General features: G+C 32.4%; 2 protein-coding genes across 2 annotated transcripts in view; one reads left to right on the top strand and one right to left on the bottom strand.

The window, feature by feature from the left end:
- The window catches only part of LOC133178530 (heat shock 70 kDa protein 12A-like), a 74,387-nt gene that overhangs the window by 30,637 nt on the left and 20,563 nt on the right, over positions 1-23,187 (top strand). The window lies entirely within an intron of this gene.
- LOC133178529 (microfibril-associated glycoprotein 4-like) lies at positions 2,182-22,918 on the bottom strand. Its single transcript, XM_061313224.1, has 8 exons — positions 22,846-22,918; positions 21,633-21,650; positions 21,331-21,493; positions 20,979-21,041; positions 14,022-14,167; positions 4,342-4,438; positions 3,962-4,129; positions 2,182-3,060 (listed from the first exon to the last, which is right to left on the bottom strand). The coding sequence occupies exons 1-8, from the start codon at positions 22,906-22,908 to the stop codon at positions 2,801-2,803; spliced, it is 978 nt and encodes a 325-aa protein (XP_061169208.1). The 5' UTR covers positions 22,909-22,918; the 3' UTR covers positions 2,182-2,800.

Below are 23,187 nucleotides of genomic sequence, written 5' to 3'. Positions count from 1 at the left end.
ATTTTAGTCTTAAAATTTGATCATTTTCTATATCTTCATATGGAGCTCTTCTTCTAAAGGAGATCAATATAGTCTAAAAATGGCCACAACTCCCCAGCCTCTTTAAAAAGGGAAGTCAGGAGATGACTTTTATCCCCTAAATTAAACTTTAGAACAGGTGTTTGAAAAAAGAATATCCAGGCCTATTTAATTAATTAATGCTAATTAAAACTTTAATACAGGTGTTTGAAAAAATATGTAGGCGTATTTAATTGATTAATGCTGTCAAATTATGGTATGTACTCAAAGTTTGCATTAGCGCTATTTAAAAAAAAATACACTTGTCATTACAGTAAGATATTCAGAGGGTCGTACTGTACTGGATTTTTTTTAAATTGAAATAGCTAAAACCATGCTAAAAAAAGAGCATTTCATGCTTTTTTTTAACCGCCCTCAAATAAAACCTAATTATTTATTAAATGACCATGAAATAAAATTATTCTACCATTCTTCAGTCATTTAAACAAAGTGAACAATTATTGGGGGATTTATTTATGAATTTGTTTTGATTATAAACAAGTTATTAAAAACAAGTTATTAAAAGGGTAAATTTATTTAAAAAATAAACATTTTAAAATACTAGGAATTGTGACTTATTTCTTATTTGTTTTGTTTGTGTTTTCCTGGCCGATTAATAAAAAGCAGTACAAATGTATAAAATGGTGTCAACACCTGAGGTTTCAATCGCCTTTGGGAATGGTTAGCAGAAAGTCAATGAATGGAATCAGTGTTACACATCACAGAACATGCTGGTCAACAATGACAATAATTTCAATCTATGTTCTGCAAAAAATCTTCGGTTCAATAAATGTTTATAAATTTATTTCGGGATTTATTAATTTTGAACATAATCTGATGGCTCCGTTCGCATGATTTACAGATATACACTCGAACATTTGTATAATAAGAGTGTTATTGTTTTCTGTTACATAGAGAATCTAACGATAATTAAATTGGCAAGTCAGTGAAAATAATCATGACTGAAACATAATACTCGGCAATGTTTAACAAAGAATTTTTCAAAAGCTCCAGCACTTACGAAAAATGCATTCAGAGTATAGAATGGGAATCGGCCTTGCTCTCTAATTAATAGATCTATTTAAAGCTAGTTCTGATAGAAAATAAATCACTGAAGTTTATTTGTCTATAAAAAATAAATTAATTAATATGGAAACCAATATTAATCACAGTAAATTAAGAAATTGATTTATTTTGGTGAAAAAATTAATATATCACATAACTGTGTTTAAATATTCATGTTATTAGTGGGTGTTAACGTCTTTTTTGTTCAATGTTTATTATTTGTTTCTATACGCGTAGTGTGATTTTCTTAACAGTTCAGAAAAGACTGTCGCATGAGAATTGTAAATATTTGTTGATACTGCTCAGAAAGAAATGCGTCATCAATTTCAACTGCCTTTTATACGTACATTGTTTATTAGTAATCTCATTTTTGAGTAAGCTCCGCCCAATAAATTAATTAACCCCGCCCACTGGGACTGCTGGGACTGCTTTCTTGGACCGCTGGGACTACTGGGACCGCTGTGGGACTGCCCTGGGACCGCTCTGGGACTGTTCTTTAGCAGTCCCAGAAAGCAGTCCCCGGGACTGTTCTGGGACTGCTTTGTGTCAGGTTGGGTCTGGTTGGTACTGTATATATATGGATTGGAGATAAAAGAAACAGATATTTTAAAATTTATTGGCTTCTGCTATAAGTTCATTTCGTTTTTTATACTGGCGCTGTACAATCTACTCCACTTAAACAACACATTCAGAAGTATATATACGGAATGTTGTGCAAAAGCAATAAAATTAAGCTTTTAATGGAATCCTCCAGGAAAAAAGCAATTTAAAATGATTAAGATTACTGATTGAGGTTTTTTTTAATTTAAAAAAATTTAGCCAACGTGTTTAATTGTAAAATAAAACTTTCTACGAATTAAACAGAGATCTATATCTTTAATTTATTTGTTCATTTTTACGCATATTGTTGCAAAGAACGATAACTCTTCAGGCTACGGTTTTTTTACGTTCGGACATCTGTTTCAAGAACGATTTTAAATCTTAAAAAGAAATTTAAGAACTTAAAGAAACATAACAAAAACATTCTTAAGTTAAAATTAATGTAAAAACATTCTCTTTTTCATAAAGCATATGTATTGTTATTTATAATTTTTCTCAGAGAGTTTCGATGACGATGACGTCATTGCGCGTCACAGCAACAAAACAAAAAAATTAAGAATTTTACGACGGCGCGGATTGTATCCAGATAACTGTGGTTAATAAGCAAATACCAAAAATATTGTGATTAATTGGAGATAAAGTGGATAAATTATTATTAATCAGATTTACTAATTTTATTGTCATGTTTTTCTTCACTGGGGACAAGCACCGGTGCAATTATGCAGGCCGGGATTTCCTCTGATATTCTTGACATCACAGAATGCAAATATAAGTAATAAACAACGATTATTCAGTGAACATGGCGTTATGAATAGCAATAGCTCTGCTGGCATACTTTCCATGATGCGCTAGCGCGCATCATGGAATATACCAGCAGAGCAATTGCTATTCATAACGCCATGTTCACTGAATAAAGTTGTTTATTTTTTAAATAAACACAAAATTACAGAAAAAGATTTTTGTCTTTACAGCAGTGGCATATCGAAATTTTTTAACATTTGGAAGATTCACTTCAATTTAGAATGAATCGCATTAATAGACAGTTTTATTGATGAAACTCCAGCTGATCAATTTTATATTACATCTTTTTGCGCCTGATCATCATCCTTGTATTGGTAATGTTAGATCCATCCGGTAAGGGAGGGAACCAAGGCTGAGGCCACTCTCCAGGGCTATAAGGACCATTAAGGTACACATCATGGCAATAATTATACCACCATCCTCCCTGGTGATCAACAGCACAGCTATATGTCTTACTTTGGTCGTTATCCTTGTCATAAGTACTAAATTTTGCCCCATTGATCATGTCTGATGGTGGAACATTCCTTATCCTGTCTTCTGTAAGTGAAATAATCAATACTATCAATATTATCATCGATAGCGCACCTACATAAAAAATGATGTTTCCTTTCAAAAGAAAAATAAAGAGTAAAACGATACAAGGGTTATTAGAATTGATAAAGGAGGATACTTTAAAAATGTATTTTATTTAACATCAACGGTATGCAATTATAATCTATCTGAGATAAATGTTGTCATTTCATTGCTAGAAATTAGCATTTTTCACCGACTCCAAAGAGTAGTGTGCTATTCAGAAAAACAATATACCATTTAGCATTTTGTGACTTCATCTAGCATTTTATGATTGATAAAATGATGTCATATTCTGAAAGTTTAGGGCACTGATTGTAAACACATGTATTTCTCATTTTAGTCTTAACAACATTTATGATTACTTTGATGGACGCTTACGGACATTCATATACCTAAATGGATGAATGAAAAGTTAATTTGAACGTTTATATACATTAAAAGAAATTTTAAAATGCAAAAATTCATATGACGTTTTAGTGGGGAAAAAGTTTCACCATGTAAACAACAGGGAAAAGACTATTTTGCTGAATAAGTTTTTTTTTTTTTTTTTTTTTTTTTTCCAATTAACAATAAACCATTTTGAAACATTTTGTTTATTTATTTCCCATTCTTTGAATAAAATCCAAAATGATTTTAGTTTACATAGAGTCCAGCACTATTAATTATGTAACAATAATAGCAGATTGGGGCTTATGGCAATCAAATGGAACTGTGACGGGTAATGAAATATAAGTTTTCTTAATTAAGCTACATAATCCAAATCTCTGAAATGAAAAAAAAATCGGAGAAAATGAAATTAATCATTCGCATTGTAAATTTAAATTAACATGTGGTTGCATTTTAAATGAAGAAATATATTACAAACCCAATGTTCCAGTTGCTTTTCCACTAATATTCAGGATATAATCAGTGTTTTCATCGGTGATGAAGAAAAATTCATATTTCATAAACATGACTGTTTCGTTGAAGAGAGTAATTTCCATGTAAAGAGAACTACTTTTTTCTTTTGTTAGTTGGTGTATGATGTCATTTCCTGTGAAAAACAAAATTTATTTCACCGAGAAGTTTTAAATGTAAATATTGAAAAAAGACAGAAAATGTATTATATGCATACTGCTTAACAGTATGAGTATTTATTATAGTTTTTATATGCTTTTAACATAAAATATACCTTCAACTAAGCATAAATTGCATTTTTGTTCATAGTTGGTGTCTTTCATTTATTATTGTTTTATTTTTTTTTACCAATCCAGTAGCTTGTAAAAACATCTCCAAATCCCATCTTATATTCTTCCCAATTTCTTTCAAAGCTCACATCGCCGGACTGTCTTCTTTGTATCACCTTCGTAGATATTATATAATATAAAAACATTGATCTTCAAATCGAAAGGTTATAAATGCAAAAGGTGGAGATAACAAACAGTGATCGATGTCATGAAAATTTATAAACAATGCAAATATGTGAAGAGTGTGGCATAAAACACGGACCCCGGGAAATTCCAGAATTGGGATCAGGTACCTAAGAGGAGTAAGCATCCCCTGTTGACCAGTCACACCCGCTGTGAGCCCTATATTTTGATAAGGTAGACGGAACTATTCGTAGTCAATTCTGTACAAAAACAAAGGCCTAACAATTGGTATGAAACAAGACAGCCAAAACACGACCGACTGATAGGTTAAATTTCCTAATAAGGTCATTATAGCGACCATAAATATTATGAAATGCTGACTTTTAACGAGGCTGTTGAAATCCCTGTAATATCAACTTATCAGTGAGTAGACTGCTTCCCTTTAAAAATTAATCGTACTTTGAGCAAGCTCTTGACTAGCGAATAAGTTAGGAGACATAACCACCTTAGGCAGGTGATAGTGGAATGTTATTACATAATTAAGGAAAGTTGACGATGGGAAAGCTAAAGTCATCTCGTTTGTCATACAATTTAGTTGTTAACTTGTCCTTACATGTCTCGTTTATAGTCAGTAAAACACCTAAATATGAAACAGGTGTTGCAGACTGTGTGGTTTCTTTTTTTCAAGTTCACTGGGATATATGGAGTCGACATACGAATGAAAATAACTATTGTTATTTGATAAAACATCGTCGAAATATCTGAATGTTAAATTGAAGGTCAAAGCTAGTGTTTTCCTCTTCTCGTGTAGAAGTTTTTGAATAAATTCTGCTTCATAAGAATATAAAAACAGGTTATCTAAGAAAGAAGCACAATTAGTGCCCACAGAATTATAACAGTTTATTGGAACTTTGGTCTCCGAAGACCACATAAATGTTTCAATGAGGAACTCCAGCATCCCTTTAATATCAACTTCAGAGTACTTGTTTGTACAATCAGAGTGGTTTTTAACGAAGTAATTTTGCTGATGACCAATCACAAAATGTGAAAATTTCCGAGTTCCGCTTTTATTTGAGAAGCAGTTGTCTATGATATCAAAAAGTCTAGATTTCAATTAATCGTGAGGAATTGTTGTATGAAGTAGAGAAAAGTCGCAAGTTTGGATGCAATAGACTTTTAAAAAAAACGGTGATTTTTTAAGTTTCTAAAAGTTCTTTCGTGTTTTTGAGGATCCACATCTGATATACACCAGTTACAGTACCCGCATCGTTATTCTTTACAGGATACACGATACGATAGGATACACTCACGATATGATAAGATAAACGCACGATACGATAGGATACACGCACGATAGGACAGGATACACGCACGATAGGATAAACGCAAAACACGATAAACGCAAAACACGATAAACGCAAAATACGATAAACGCAAAACACGATAGACCTGATAAACGATCTTCACGATAGGATAAACGCAAAACCTGATAGGATTGTTTCAAAATGCGAAACGTTTTTTGACAAGACGAAAAGTTTCCTTTTTAGTAGAATAATAATTTTAATTACTTACAAAGCCGCATATCTAAATGATAAAGTATATTAATTTTATCGTGATAAAACATCTGAAGTAATGATGCTTTGTAAAAGATACATTTTTTCCGTCAATAAAACTGATCGTCATCAAATTCAAACTGTAATTATTTAAGATTAATTCCAATCTATGATGGAAATTAGGCGATTGTTTGTGTAATTATACAAATGTCGAAATTCCATCGAATCATTAAATTTGAATTTTGAATCGTTTAATTACGGAGATTTTAATTTATAGGTGGCTCAAAAATTCGGTAGACAAGCAAAGTTTTACACCCATGTCAATAGATTCACGAAACGCTATAAATATATTCATTATTTTAACAAATAAAACCTTATGAAATTCATAACAAACATTGATTATTTTTACGGAAGAACTCCATGTAAAAAGTGAAATATTTAGATTCAATAACTTGTGCTAGAAGTTTTTTATGTATCCAAAATCGCCTTTAATAATCTGTATTTAATAATTCAAATCTTACAAAAAAAATTACTTGTCATAATTTTAAGGGGGGGGGGGGGGGGGGATTCGAAAAAAAAAAATCATTATTATTATTTAATGTTAATGCTTTCTCCTCAAAGTTTTTACGAACTTGCTTAAATTTATATTTTATATAAATTAATTTTATATAGACTGAGCACTGGACTGTGATTAAATAATCTCTCCTATATATAAATATATATGTTACACATATCCCGTGCACATAGAAAGTATTTACGTATTCCTACATACATTGTATAAAATTGTGTATATATGTGGAAGGAGACCGGCCGAATTCAATAAAATTAATAAACGTCACTAGATCTGTCATCATCTAGTATCCGAAAAAAATACCGCATTTCCATTCTTTTGTATTTATTCTCTGGTATTTCTAATGCTATAGGCATGTAAGATTAAGAAGAGAGCATGCAGTCGTATACCTAAAAAAGTTACAGTGTACCAACATGCGTAGTATACAGTAGAAATATAATGATAATATTGCCCATCAAACAATAATAATGTCTTCAGCCTCTTTTGTTTGCTTTTCAAAACATTTCTTTTTAGAGCCCGCCCCAAAAAATGAAATTGCTTTCTACGCATGCCTGTGTTATAAACATTTACAATAACAGAATTTGTATCTACTATAGACGCGTGTATGCTAAGCTTACAATGTATGTGAATATATTTATCGGGTACTTAAACTTTGTATTAAATAATAACATTGAATTATTACATACTCTTGTATACAACATATTAGAACATACACACACAAAAAAAAATATAAATTAATTTCCACAATACGAAAAGAGGATTTTCGGACTGAAGAATTGTAAATTATTGCTATTAGACTTTGTATTAATTGTTACAAAATTTATCTTATATAGAACTACATCGGCAAAATTAGACAAAACTTTGTAATAAATTATGAAAGTCTTAATCCCACTTGAGGCATAGTCAGCGGGGAAGAAGGGGGGTGTTCCATAACCACTCAAAAAAAAAGATCCAATTCAAAGAGCAAAATAAATAAATAAATAAGTAAGTAAGTAAGTTAATAAATAGATAAATAAATAAATAAATAAATAAATAAAAATATATATTGACTTCTTGAACATAGTCAAGTATTTAATGCAATCGATAAACATTAATATTAAATTCAAGGTATTTACTCGCCTTGTGTATCACGGGAGATCCGGGCGATTTCTTTTAATTTTTTACATGTATCTTTGAGGCGCCTTTTTAATAAGAAAAAAAAATCGTGCGAGGCAAATGTTCGTATTTTTCTGCTAAAAATTATTTACCATATTCTTCGAATAATAAAATGTTTCTTTTTTTATTTTACATAGAAAACCCGAAGATCCGGAAGTACTACAAGCGCATTTTTTTTTTAAATTTGATCAAACCAATAATGTTTAATACTTTAAACCTATACAAATTATATAAAAGTATACAAATGAACTAAATCAACGGAGTTTGGGGGACAAAACTCGCCTATATTTTATTTGATTCATTTATTAAATTTTTAATCTGTAACGGAAGTGTACATTTACCAATTTTCTTAGTATAAAATCTTTAATTATTAATTAAGTGTTGTTCAAACGATATCCAGAAAATAAGAAAATGCATTTTATTGAAACCTAGTAGGATTCAAGGTAAATACCTGACACCAGGTGAGAGAGGAGTTCAGGTATGTCTACGTTGAATACACAAGGGCCGGTCATGTAGGGGGAAAGGGGGGGGGGGTGGATTCTTGACCTGACAAGAAGACAGTGTACTGATTAGGCAGGTACGTCTAGGTGTCGGTTCTCTTGTCACGGAAGCGCTTCCACCTGTCACTTAATTACGGTATATACATGTATACTCACTTCATTTTCACATCGAAATAGGTAAGTTGTATAATAAGAATTAGTATGGTTTTGTTTATCTTTTTTTTATTTATTTTTTTGTTTTTACATCTTCTAAATGCAGTAGTCAAATATGAATGGCAAACACCTATATTAAAATATATAATTATCATATGATGAATTGAATGGAGCATGTTCATGAAAAATAAACTGTAATTTAACTTGTTGACACATCACAGAAACAAAAAAAAAAATAAAAAGGAACAACAAAACTTGCGCGCATAGACAAAATTTATGTTTCCGTTATTGATAGAAAGGATTGACTTACATGTAATAATGATGCTGATATATATTTTTTTTTTATTTATAGTTTATTTTCACACAACTATCTACTGCTTTATGTTTCTATAATTATCAAAGCAAAGTTAATAAATGTCTTGCTTTTGTGACTCTGTGTAAAGGAAGTATAATATTTCTATCTTTGACAAAAAATGTTTCTTACAAATCGACAAATTAAAGAAAAATAATAACGAATGACTAGTAGATGGATTATTTCATGTCCAAAAATAGAATTTGGCTTTCGATTTACACTCTCTGCTTGGTCACGGTACTTGACGTTTATTTATTTATTTTATTTATTTTCTTAAACAAATATACCAGAGTTAGAGTATTAATTTGTGATTCTGTTCAACAGTTAAATTAATCCTAAATAAATTAACAAAACGAAAAATGAACTCGGGATACCTCGGGTGTTTCTTCTCAAGATAAAGATAAAAAGCGAGGGTTTCCGAATGCAGACGATAAACGCAAAACACGATACACGATAGAACCTGATAAACGATCTTCACGATAAACGCAAAACCTGATAAACGGAAAACACGATAGAAAACGCAAAACCTGATAAACGGAAAACACGATACGATAGGATACGATAGGATACACGCACGATACGATAGGATACACGCACGATACGATAGGATAAACGCACGATAGGACACGATAGAATTGTAAAGAATAACGATGCGGGTACTGTATAGAATAAGATGTAACACAGTACGTCTGAAGTTTCTCCTTTACAGCAACTGGTATTTTTGTAAGGATAAGAGCTTGGTAGAGCATTTGTTTGACCCAGCAATGTATCTTTGTTTGTAAAGATTTTTTATGAAGCTTAGGAATCCAGTACAGGTAGGGTAGATCGAACTCACCTTAGTTGACTGGTATATTGAAAATATTAAATACTAGAATATGATTTTGAAGAATTTCTTCTTTAGAAAGTGAACTGTGAGTGTATGTAGGATTTTCAGACGTAGAATTTAAAACAAGTTCTTCCAAAATACAATCATAATAATGATGAGCCTTACAAACAAAGACGATATAGTTATCAGCCTTGTCTGATGGAACCATAACATATTTTTCCGTTTAGTCACTCTAACGCTTTCATCACTTCCGATTTAGTAAAAACATAAACAAAATATTTTTTGCAGGAATTTTGTTTGATATTGTTGTTGTCTAAAAAAGCATGTTTGTTTGTTTGAGAGCCTATCGGGAATTTTTCACTCATTTTGAGACGCCACCACTATCCGGTGTAAAGCTGCAAATTTAGATCTGTACTCGGCACTTACGGTCTTTGAGAAGTCAGGGATTTTTTTCATGACATTACCTACTTCGGCATGAGACCTCGGTTTATATGGTCTCATCCGAAGGAGAGGTCTCCACGTACCGAGTAGGATTCGAACCCGTGACGTAATTTTTGTAAACATAAATTTAAATTATATAATGAAATCATTAATATCACATTTTGAAAGAAATAGAAAACAAAATTGCTAACCCCCATTTAATTGCTCATGTAAATGCGTTTCAATTCAGAAAACTTTTTTTAATTTCATCTTGAATTAAACTAAACATAACCATTGTCATTAAGCAAAACCCTTATTTATCAGCCGAACTATTTAAAGAGTTGAGTCAATAAAAAAGGCACAGAAACATAAAATACTTGTACTAAGATATATAATTTGATTGGTACTTGTTAAAAAATAATATTCACATGCACAGTCCCCGACATTGAAAGTTTGCATCAACATATACTTCTTTTTGGTGGGATCGTGAAGTGTCAGATAAATTGTGTTTATATTTGGCACTGTAGGGGATTAGAAAGAGTGTGTTATTATTTCATTGTAAATAGCCATATTAGGATAGCACTATTTTAGGAGTTCTAGAGCAGTGATCAGCTCCGTCTACTGCATTTCCATGGAAAGAAAAAAATCAACATTTTGAATACCTGTTTTAAGCCCAATTCTTGCTCCATGGACAGAAATTTGCAAAAAGTGTGAACATGCAAATATGCACTATATTGAGATGCTTGAATATTGAAATGAGAATATGTAATATTTAAGGATGCTTACACAACAATATGACTAATATTACATCCCTACTTCTTGTGAAAAGGTTTTAAAACCCCCTCCTTTGATATTGAGTTTGATCCCTCATAAATTCATACCGTACCCCAAGGTGCTATGATTCGAACAAACTTGAATCTCTACATACTGTGGATGTCTCAATATTGATATATTCTTGCTTTTCCTGAAGAGAGGACTTGTTTTCCTGTATATATATATATATATATATATATATATATATATATATATATATATATATATATATATATATATATATATATATATATATATATAACACTAACATCCCTTTTATGTCCAACCTTAGCAAACAGGGCTGCAATTGAAGACAAGTGAATCTTCACTACTTGAGAATGTTAGCATATTTATTTTTTCCAATCATGGTCATGTGGCTTTTGAAATTTTGAAAAGAATATCTTAAAAGGTTGAACTTTGAACAAATTTATTTTTTTTAGGCCAGAAGCTTTTACACAAATTTCGTCTTTCCTAGCACATTTTTTTTGAGAAACATATATCAATTAGCATCATCTTTCTTTTGTCTTGTCTTATTTATTTCCTTCTCAGTTTGAACAATTGGAACTTAAATCCCCTATTCCCGAAAATACCCTTTGCTGAGTTTGGTTTGAAATTGGTTCTATGGAAGAAGATAAAAATTTTGAAAGTTTAATTTAATAACAACAACGGTGAAAGACGATTAGGAGAGCTAATGATAAATTAATTATAAATATCTCCTCTAATACGCTAAAATTTACACTAACCTTATATACTATTTGCAGGATAATTTTTTTTTTCCATATACTTCAAAAATATGAATTTAATTTTTTGCAGCTCAAAACTTTTTTTCGTGTACTGGATATTCTGAATAAAGAAACTTTAAAATTTTTCAAGCCATACAATGTGGTTAACATCCTTTCAGTCTGCCGACAAAGAAGCTCAGTCGGTTAAGCCCTCTCTCTGTAATCGAAAAGTCGTAGGTTCGGGCCCCAAACGAATTAATCCTCAGTCGGCATAAAATATTGATTGATAACAACTGCTCCTTCGCCAATTGTAAGCTCTCAGCACAATTGAAGTGAAAGTTGCGGGTATTCTGATAGAGACCTTAAAAATCAAAGCCCTGTGTCACTGAAGGCGTTTGCACGCTAAAGAACATCACTATGTCACTGAAGGCGTTTGCACGCTAAAGACTTTCACTGCTCAATTGCCCTGTGTGCCCAGTAAAGGGTTGAGCTTAAAGACTTTCACCGACATCTGGTGAGTGAAAATGGGTTAAAAAATACCGGAAAACAAGAGGCCCATGGGCCACATCGCTCACCTGAGTAGCTTTGGCCATGCTGTTCTTTACCCGATTTCCCCCCTTCTAATACTTATTGTGGCCCCGCCCTACCCCCGGGGGTCATGATTTGAACAATTAAAAATCTACACTATCCCAGGATGCTTCCACATAAGTTTCAGTTTTTCTGGCCCAGTTGTTCTTGAGAAGAAGATTTTTCTTATATATTTCAATGTAAAATTGGATTCCCTATTGTGGCCCCGCCCTACCCCCGGGGGTCATGATTTGAACAATTAAAAATCTACACTATCCCAGGATGCTTCCACATAAGTTTCAGTTTTTCTGGCCCAGTTGTGCTTGAGAAGAAGATTTTTCAAGATTTTTCTTACATATTTCAATGTAAAACTTGGATTCCCTATTGTGGCCCCGCCCTACCCCTGGGGTTATGATTTTAACAATTTAGAATCTACACTACCCCAGGATACTTCCACATAAGTTTCAGTTTTTCTGGCCCAGTTGTGCTTGAGAAGAAGATTTTTCAAGATTTTTCTTACATATTTCAATGTAAAACTTGGATTCCCTATTGTGGCCCCGCCCTACCCCTGGGGTTATGATTTTAACAATTTAGCATCTACACTACCCCAGGATGCTTCCATATAAGTTTCAGTTTTTCTGTCCCAGTTGTTCTTGAGAAGAAGATTTTTCAAGATTTTTCTTACATATTTCAATTTAAAACTTGGATTCCCTATTGTGGCCTCGCCCTACCCCCGGGGGTCATGATTTTAACAATTTAAAACCTACACTATCCAAGGATGCTTCCACATAAGTTTCATCTATTATGGCCCAGTTGTTCTTGAGAAGAAGATTTTAAAAGATTTTTCCTATTTATTTCAATTTAAAACTTGGATTCCCTATTGTGGCCCCGCCCTATCCCCAGGGGGTCATGATTTGAACAATTTAGAATCTACACAACCCAGGATACTTCCACATAAGTTTCAGTTTTTCTGGCCCAGTTGTGCTTGAGAAGAAGATTTTTCAAGATTTTTCTTACATATTTCAATTTAAAACTTGGATTCCCTATTGTGGCCCCGCCCTATCCCCGGGGGTCATGATTTGAACAATTTAGAATCCACACTACCCCAGGATACTTCCACATAAGTTTCAGCTTTTCTTGTCTAATGGTTCTTGAGAAGAGGATTTTTTAAAGATTTTTCTTATATATTTCAATGTAAAATTTGGATTCCCTATTGTGGCCCCGCCCTACCCCCGGGGGTCATGATTTTGACAATTTAGAATCTCCACTACCCCAGAATGCTTCCACATAAGTTTCAGCTTTTCTGGCCAAGTGGTTCTTGAGAAGAAGATTTTTTATAAATTTTCCTATTTATTTCAATGTAAAACTTGGATTCCCTATTCTGGCCCCGCCCTACCCCTGGGGGTCATGATTTTAACAATTTAGCATCTACACTACACCATGATGCTTCCACATAAGTTTCAGCTTTTCTGGCCCAGTGGTTCCTGACAAGAAGATTTTTCCTATATATTTCAATGGAAAAATTGGATTCCCTATTGTGGCCCCGCCCTACCCCCGGGGGTCATGATTTTAACAATTTAAAATCTACACTACACCATGATGCTTCCACATAAGTTTCAGCTATTTTGGCCCAGTGGTTCTTGAGAAGAAGATTTTTTAATGACCCCACCTTATTTTTGTCTTATTTTGATTATCTCCCTTTGTAAGAGGACTTGGACCTTTATTTTAACAATTTAAACTCCCCTTCACCCAAGGATACTTTGTACCGAATTTGGTTAAAATTGGCCCAGTGGTTCTTGAGAAGAAGTTGAAAATGTGAAAAGTTTACAGACGGACGGACGGACGGACGACGGACAACGGGTGATCAAAAAAGCTCACTTGAGCTTTCAGCTCAGGTGAGCTAAAAAGACGTAAACAATTAGCCAATCACTCAGTCATCCTTACTGTCCATCCCCCGCCATCTGTTTCCATATCACAGTAAACTTGCACACAATGTAAGTTTGTTTCTCCTCTTTTCCATGGACAAATTATATAAACACCAGACATCATAACTCCTTTATCATAGAGCCATCTGCAGTCCACCGGTGTATCTAAGAAAAAAGTCAAATAGATTTGATAAAGGCATTTGTCAAGATCTATTACAGCAAAATTTGCGGTGAGTTGTTTATCATATCAATTAGTCTTGGAACATTACGGAAGCGTATTGCTGCCAGTTGACAATAGTTTTGCTTTGTCGTACGAACGAGATACTAAGTCGTACAAACGACATGATAAGTCGTAATTACAACATAATAAGTTGTAATTACGAGATAATAAGTCATACAAACAACATACAGGAAGTCGTTTGAACGAGATACTTAATCGAAATAAAGAGATACTAAGTCATCATAACGAGTTAATAAGTCGTAATTACGAGATAATATGTTGTACGTACGAGATAATATCTTGTACGTACGAGATACAAAATCGCACGAACGACATAATTAGTCGGCATAACGAGATGATAAGTCTTAATTACAACATAAATTAAATCGTAATAACGAGATAATTAGTCGTGACGTCGAGATCAACCTTACACACTAAACAAACACAGACACTCACGAAATAAACTGTTCACGTTTGAAATCTTTCATTTACGTATATGTAATTAATTTTGTTTTTCTAGAATAATTTCCGAAACATGTGCATATATTTGAGCGGGTATTTAACATCCCACCTCGAAATATTTCCTGGATCGGTCCTTGAATTTCTTATTAACAGAATATGCAAGATATTAAAAGAGAATTCATTTATATTAATCAATATTGTTATTTTCGAAACCAAAAACTAATTCAAACTATGGAAATAAGTCGGACTTCAATGCAAGAAAATGAATCTTAGTTAATCTTTTAGACTTCCTCAAGTCTCAATGTTTTTTTTCTGTTTTGTTTTTTTATTATTTGTTTATTTTTCTATTGCTGTCCTCTGCTCTCTACCATAGTTAAATTTTATCAAACATAGACATTATCAAAAAGTATGATAGAGAGCAGTAAAACATAGAGACTTGAGCAAGTCTATTAGTCTTAATGCTAACAGATAATTCTCCTTTGCAACATTACAAAGAAAGTTACTTTTCTTAAAGGAAAAATAACAATGTCAGTTGTAATATTGTTGTGTGAAATATGCACATGGGAACAAATTCTTGCAAACATTAAAAATCAAGAATTCACATGTTATTCAATCAGTAAAGCGGATTCGACTGCGTGAGCATCTTTGAAAAATTGTCCGGTTCTATTTTTGATCGTATATATTGGGTATGGGAAAGAGTCTTATTTGTATCATTTATTACTAAGGCAACAAGAAATCTTCCTTGCTACAAAGTACAAAAGATTTATATTTTACCAAGGAAAAAATCCTATTATGTACAGTACACCAGTGCTATATGTTTGTTTGTTTGTATAACGTCCCTTCGATACTGTTTTTGGGAATTGATTTTATCAACTCTCTATACACTTCCCAAGAACACACAGTGTTTCGATCTAATCACTTCGACGAGAGAAAAATCATTAATGGAAAATTATCGCCGCTGACAAGAAATAGTACATCAAAATGATCAAGAAATTTGATGAAAAACACAATCTGAACACATTCTTTATCAAGAAAAATATTTTTTTTTTCAATTTCAATACATTGCAAAACATTTGATGCTACGACTGACTCTAAATAACAGTATTTGCAGTTGTAAATTTTCCCACACTCGGCCACAGTGTGGAAGGTTTCAGTCATCTTATTCAGCATCTGATGTGCGCGAAATAAAGACGTACATATGTGATCAGTAATAAATGTAAAGAGTCCTTTGCTGTCTTCGCTGATTGGCTGATAAAAACTCTCACTGACGTAGATTTAAAAAAAAAATATCTCCATGAAAACAAAACAGAACCACGGAGAAACAGAGATGCATATTGCCTGGAAAAAAAATAAAAAAAAAAAAAACACAAAAAAACAAAACAAAACAAAACAAAACAAAACAAAAGGAAATAAAGGAATAATTAGTCTTTCTTTCTTTTGAAGGTATTCTGGTGATTATATGGCAATGCATAAACATTTATACTAGTAACTACAGCATACTTATACAATATGATAGTTCAATAACAACGGGATTAATAATCAGATACACACTTAAATGCATGTTGGTAAACTGAAAACTGGACCTAATTGATACAGACGATGTTAACGCAACATCCAGCTGTTATATATACGAACATGTATGCACTTGACTGGTTATCACAGCGGGCATTATGTGCTTCCAAATTAATCTCTAATATGTGTAAAGTTCTATAGCCGCAGATAAGATCTTCCCACTGCAGCAGAAGTGACCAACTCGACAAACTTATAATTAACCTCTGATTTAGCAGCCGTTTAGTTTTGTGCCCGGAATGATAATTATTGATAGTATACATGTACACAGGCCGGATTAATTTTTATTAGATTGTAATCTATAAGGCTTGCGTATTATTTTTTGTTTTGCAGGAATGCTGAGCATGTAATTGCCTCAAAAATAAGTTCATTGGTGAAATAATAGGATTCGGAGTGGATCAATATTTTGGTTAATTTGGGGTACACGGAGTATTTCTGGGATGGGATGGGGTTTTGAGATAGTCCATTTCCTCTAACACAAAACTGTGTGATTTGAATCCATTTTGCGAACAAAGACAAAATATGTTGCATTTTGGTGTATGTAATGACATATTTTGATCCCGTTGCAATCTTATTTAGATTCTAACAAAAAATAAAAATGAACAAAATGAAACAATTAAAAATGAATTATGCCACGCAATAAGCACAGGTCTTTGTGGATGACCCCTCCCCCCCCCCCCCCCCCCGTTTCGTTTGGGTTCTTCGACTCTTTATATATAGAATATTCCTCTATGAAGTATTCACAAAGTATTACAATTGGGAAATCTAAAATATAACCCAAAATTAGCCTACTATTAAAATTCACACTCTCTGATACTAAAAGAGAACATTTAGAGAAAGCGAATTTTATAAAGGGTAGTTTTAGGTTATATTATGAATTTTTCTGAGTACAAATACCTATGTGTAACATTTTGCGTATCATGCTCTTTCTCTTTTGCTCAAAAGAATATTAACTTATATAATATAATATAATTAAGAAGCATGCCTGAAAATCATTTCTTAACAACAGAAAAATTGCCATTTCCCTTAAACATTCTATTAACCCTTTGGCTATTTTATTGTATGCACATGGAATTTGGGGTTGTTTTAACAAATTTACTAAAAAAAAAAAAAAAAAAAAAAAAAAAAAAAAAAAAAAAAAAGCATCCCCGGCTGTACAATGAACAAGGCGCAATACAAATTATTCCGCTATAAACTGAAAATTTGCAAATCAATGTACACCTATACATAAATATTGATGTATATATAACCTAATTTTGCTGTACTCTGTGTCCTAGGTACATTTCCCCTACACTTTGACATTATAAGATCAATGATAAGCTATTCCTTTACACTTGGTAAGCCTTTTCCTTTTTCACAACATGTATATTGTGAATCCAAGTCACTATCTGAGAAGAATCTTTATTCCTGATATATACGTTGCTCCTGATAAATATCTTGCTCCATTAATTTTCTAATCACCAGTATTTGTCGTGATTTAACTTAATTTAGTCAAAGTACATCGTATGGATAAGTGCTGTACACCTTATTGATGACAACGTGACAGTTAATGAATATTCGTTATTTTTGTGATATTTTTCAGAAAAAAAAATTAAATTATCAATCTTAATACATGCAACAGAAATAAACATTTTTCAAGATCATATCTTCATCATATGACAACAATGAAGTTCAATATTTCCCCAGTCCAGAAACAACTCATTTTCCCCCATTGGAATTGCAGTTCAATTTTTGTAAATACTGTCTTAAATGTGATTTCCAGCTGTAAAAAAAAACCTAATTACATGCATTTTAAAAACTGAAAGTACAAGATCCACAACTTCACTTAAGATGAGGACGAAATCATAAAATAGCAATTACTTATAAATTTACTTGAAAAAGACCTTGCAAGCTCTATAACCACATTTTTTTCACATGTATATCAGTGTTATGAAAATCGCTTTAGATTGTCAAAACTATTAACTTTTCTTTATTTTGTTAAAAAAAAATGCATTCCGATCCAGGACAAAATAAAAGAGTCAAATAAGTAAAACATTATTACGAATTGATGATATATATTTTTTTAATTTCTGGGTTTTTTTTTTTCTTTTTCTTTTTTTTTTTTTTTTCTCTCATATAATGCATTTAGCAAAAATCTGCCATAACGAAAACAATATGGCCGCTATGCAAATAAACAAAACGTACACTATTTCTCTAGATGTATATTGAAACGTGCACTTAAAGATCATTTACTCAAATATTTTACATATAAAGGAGTGATATTTTCAAATTTACAACTTGTATCACATTTTGTCGAAAAACTAAGTTGATATTAATAGCCCTTATAAACGAACTTTTAATTTCTTGAAAAAAATATTGAACAGAGATACACGTCTTACACGTTTTGGCATATCATTCCAAAGTTATTGTGAGATTTAAAAAAAAAAACCCTTACCTTTCTGTAGAATCGTGACATTTTTTTTTGTTATTTGATCCTCGCTTACTTAATTATGAAGCATTAATGAACATAATTTGAAAACCTGTGAACAAGGTGTTCAACATTAAATTTTATTGAAACCGTCATTAAAATCAACTCCCATCAGTACTTTCAGTACTTTGATTACTAATATTGAGACGCCACAAGTTGCCGGTGGGGGGGGGGGGGGGGGGATGGGGGGTTGCAAACTGAGACCTGTAAATACTCGGCACTTATGGCAATTGAGCAGTGAAGGATCTTTTTTGTACCAGCACCTGCTGTGACAACGGGACCTCAGTTTATACGGTCTCAACCGAAAGACCGGTCTCCACATCCCGCTGTAGGATTCCAATCCGAAACTCTAGTCTAACGCCCTAACCATTTCACAACGCGGGTGACACCAATACTATGTGTGTTGATTTTATATATATGACGTAAAACAGATTTTCGCACATATGTACTGAAAACTGACACATCTATAACAACGAGGACAAATTAAAGCATTTCTATGCATTTACATCCTCAACAACAACAAATAAACATTTGAAAAGAATTCATTTTGATAATAAATTCAATGGCCACCCAGAATTTTTTGGTGAGGGGTGGGATGATAGTTGGTGTCAATGGCCGCTAAATAAAATCCAGCTCATAAATTCTTTGACAGGAAAAAATGATAAATACGAGGGTTGTCCGGTAAAATCGTGGACAAAGCGTTTTTTCTCGAAAAGTAATGAGCGCACTAAGCTGAAATTTTCAGCAAATGTTTATTCATCATATTTAAGTGCATCTTAATTTTTTTGATAAAATATAGACAAAAATAAAGATTTTATTATGCTTGAATGTGCACAGGGTACGGTCCTACGGCGCACGATAAAAAAACTAGGGTTTCTTGGCAAATACACGAGTATTATTTCGAAATAAAAGTATTAAATAGATAAGGTTGTGGTAAAAATTATCCTATTTTTAATCCTCTATCTATTATTTCGATTTTTGTTAAATATCAAGGCATTTGCTTGATTTTTGGCAGTTTACCGAGCATTTGAAATGGGAAAGTGGTAAACGCAACACACGAAAAATGGCGACGTTTGGTGACGTTACGGCGCACCGGAGAGCAGTTCAGTTTGATTTTGATGTAGTAATGACGCCCTAAGAAACATTAAATGACTACAGAAGAACAAAATATATAAAATATCACTAGATTTTTAGTATACAAGTGAAATGGAAGTTTTCTAAGCGGAAACTTTTTGATCGGGTCCCCGGGTAGAACAAAACATACGGACATACAGCTACTGGCAATAGCAAAAGACGCTGTCACTATAGGCCGTCGATATAAGATGGCCTATTTAGTTGAATGATAGTGAAAGTACTGTCCATAACTTACTAATAAATCTTTAGAAGGTTCCATGTGTTTGCGAGATTGGTTCCTCGACTGTTTATGGAGGAATATAGGGAAACTCAAGTATGTGCATCAATGAAATCTCCGAATTTAAGTGGGGCTTATCCAACTTTTATTTAGCAAAGAGGAAACGTGACGCTGCTTTAGACACTTTGACGTTATCATCCGTGCGCCGTAAGGCGTTACCACACATAACATAAAGTCTCATATTTTGTTTATTTGAGCAGATATCTATTTGAAATTTGCTATGTATATTGATGAAAAATGTACTAAAAAGATATGAAAGTTTTAGAACACAGTGATGAATATTTTTCAATCTAGACAACTTGTCCACGATTTTACCGGACAACCCTCGTACATGTATAATATTTTTAATATCATGCTAGCATATAGAAAAGAAATATTATAAAAATGCAAAATCTATTCCATGTGTTTGCATTTGTGTGTGTGTACATGCGAAAAGGTGGTAGTTAATCTCAATATAACAACTTATTGTGTCATACTTACGACTTAGATTATGTCGTTATTACGACTTACATCCTGTACATGTACGTACGATTTATCTCGTTATAACGACTTATTATGTCGTACGTATGACTTAGTATCTCGCACGTACGACATTTTATCTCGTAATTACGACTTAGTATCTACGACTAAGTATATGTCGTTATAACGACTTATTATTTCGTTATTACGACTTAGTATGTTGCGTATGACATAGCAAAAAAAAAAAAAATGCAACTGGCAGCAATACGCAATACGTAGAATATTGATATTTAAATTCGAAAGAAATTCCCTTGAGGTAAGGACTTAGAATTTGTAACAATGGATTATTTTGCTTTGATCGAACCTGTTCTGTATGTTTACGACTTACCATTAAAACATTTCCAGCCTTTCTTTAAACTGTCCACTTGCCTTTGTAAATACTGTTTCCTTTCTGTAAAAATTGAAACAATAGATCTAAAAAAAAAAGCAAATAGCCGTTTATAGATATCCCTGATTGCTTTGGAAGGAAGTAAAAGATCTGCTGTCTTAAAATCACTTAATTTCAATATATAAGAATAAATGCTATTTGGTGCATTTGATCTTATGCTACCTATTTGAATAAATTCAATCAATTATTGAATAGCTAATTAGATAATTACGTATGAGAAGGCTTACAGTGTAGCTATTTCTAGATATTTTCACATAATTAGGATAATAATGCTTGATACTAAACAACCTACTGTCTTTTTCAACGCCGAATAATACAGCAAATGTAATAAATCCAACCAGCAGAACCATCAGTAGGGTAGTGACTAACAATGTCTTTCTAAATTTCTTTTGGGTTTCACCTATCCTCTCCCTTTCTACCTGTTCTGAATTCTCTGATACTAAGTTTTGTCCAATCTTCAAATGCAATAAATTTTATTAGAATATATGCATTAAAAATAAATGCATAATACAGTTCCAAAAGCATAGTCAATGTTTTAACTGAAACATGGATAAGTATGTAAATCGAAATACAAAGAATAAGACAAAAACTTACCCAATCGAATGATGTTCCCTTGATGAGAAAATAATATAAAATAACTACATAAATTAATTGATTAGACGTAGTTTTAAAATCGAGTAGTTAACCAGCGTATTATCAGTTAAATATATTTAACACATATTGATGTAAAACAAGCTACAGAATATCGAATTTATACTTTCCCATGAATTCAAGCCAATTTAGAAATGGTACATTATCATTTTAGGGCAGTTAGTAGGGCCAAGGAAACATGGCGTTGAAGCAAATAAAGACAGATTGACATGATACCCAAATGAGCCACACCCTGGTATGTACCGTGGGGGGGGGACTTTTGTTAAAACCTAAAGCTAGTGAAAGTTCAGCATTTTCACAGCTTAATCTTAATATCCACTTAAAATGCTGATACCGAATTCATCGTTAACATTTAAAGTAGAAAAACATTTTCCGTTTTCATAATTGACTTTGGGGCTTTTTATCTTAAGCCCTATAAAATTGTAAAGAAAACATGGTTACAACACATATTTTTTTTTTTTTTTATGCACTTCTGCTTATTCTTTCAACCCGAACGATCGTCAGTTGGAATTCAATATAATAAAATTGATTTAGCAAACATAAAATTCAACAATTTATTGTAGTATTTTAAATCGATATCAAAGTCATCAAAGAAAGCACATACATATATAGTTCTCCCTAAGATAAAGTGTTTAATTCATAAAGCAAAGAACGACAGTCTCAGAGTAGAGATTATGAACAAGATTATTTCGAGAAAATTAAGAGCCACGTTTTAGTTCAGCACTTAATGGATTTGAATCATCTTTATTCTTATGGAGAATATGAAACAAAACTAAACGTAGCAATGTGAAGAAGAAATTGCATTAGTACAACCATCTTCACCGTTTCTATTATCGGATCATTTTCAATGTAAAAACTGCCTGGTTCTTTTTCCGACATAGAGAAAACCAAAGTATTAAAAATGTCTAAGAAAAACAAAACAGATTATTATTTATCATTATTTTCATCGTTGTAGAAAAAATACATTTTTTTGATAAATGAGGACTGAAAACGCTCGAAAATAAACCAGCTGTACATACGACAGCAAAGAGCAAACCCAATGCTAGTCTTTGATAAAAACAGGTGGTTTTGTAAAAAAAAAAAAAAAAAAAAAAAAAAAAAAAAAAAAAAAGTTTAGAGCTTTATTTGAGTAATTCAGTTAAAAAAGTGTCCTTACAACTTCGTATCCATCGTCCTGGTTCTGACCCATTCTGTTTAAAACTTGATAGGATATATCCATTTCTTCTTTCTATATATCTGCACAAAGAACGCATAATGTATACACATGTATTTTTGTACCTGTTTTCACTATCTTTGTCTTTCACATTGAATTTTACTTGACGATAATGTATGTTTTCCCCATCTATGTCTATCACAGTGTATCTATGTGTATCATTCTAGATTTCCCCTCACGATTGGGCATGTTTTCTCTATGTCTTTCACATTGAATTTTACTTTATATGTGTGTATGTTTTTGCTATCTACGTCTATCACATTGAATTTCACCGGACATTTTGTC

Source organism: Saccostrea echinata, unplaced genomic scaffold (assembly GCF_033153115.1).
Source record: "Saccostrea echinata isolate AGI-Se365-2 ecotype Australia unplaced genomic scaffold, CSIRO_AGI_Sech_v1 ptg000003l, whole genome shotgun sequence".
Taxonomy (NCBI): domain Eukaryota; kingdom Metazoa; phylum Mollusca; class Bivalvia; order Ostreida; family Ostreidae; genus Saccostrea; species Saccostrea echinata.
Note: the sequence above shows the minus strand (reverse complement) of the source record. Positions and strands in the feature narration are given on the sequence as shown.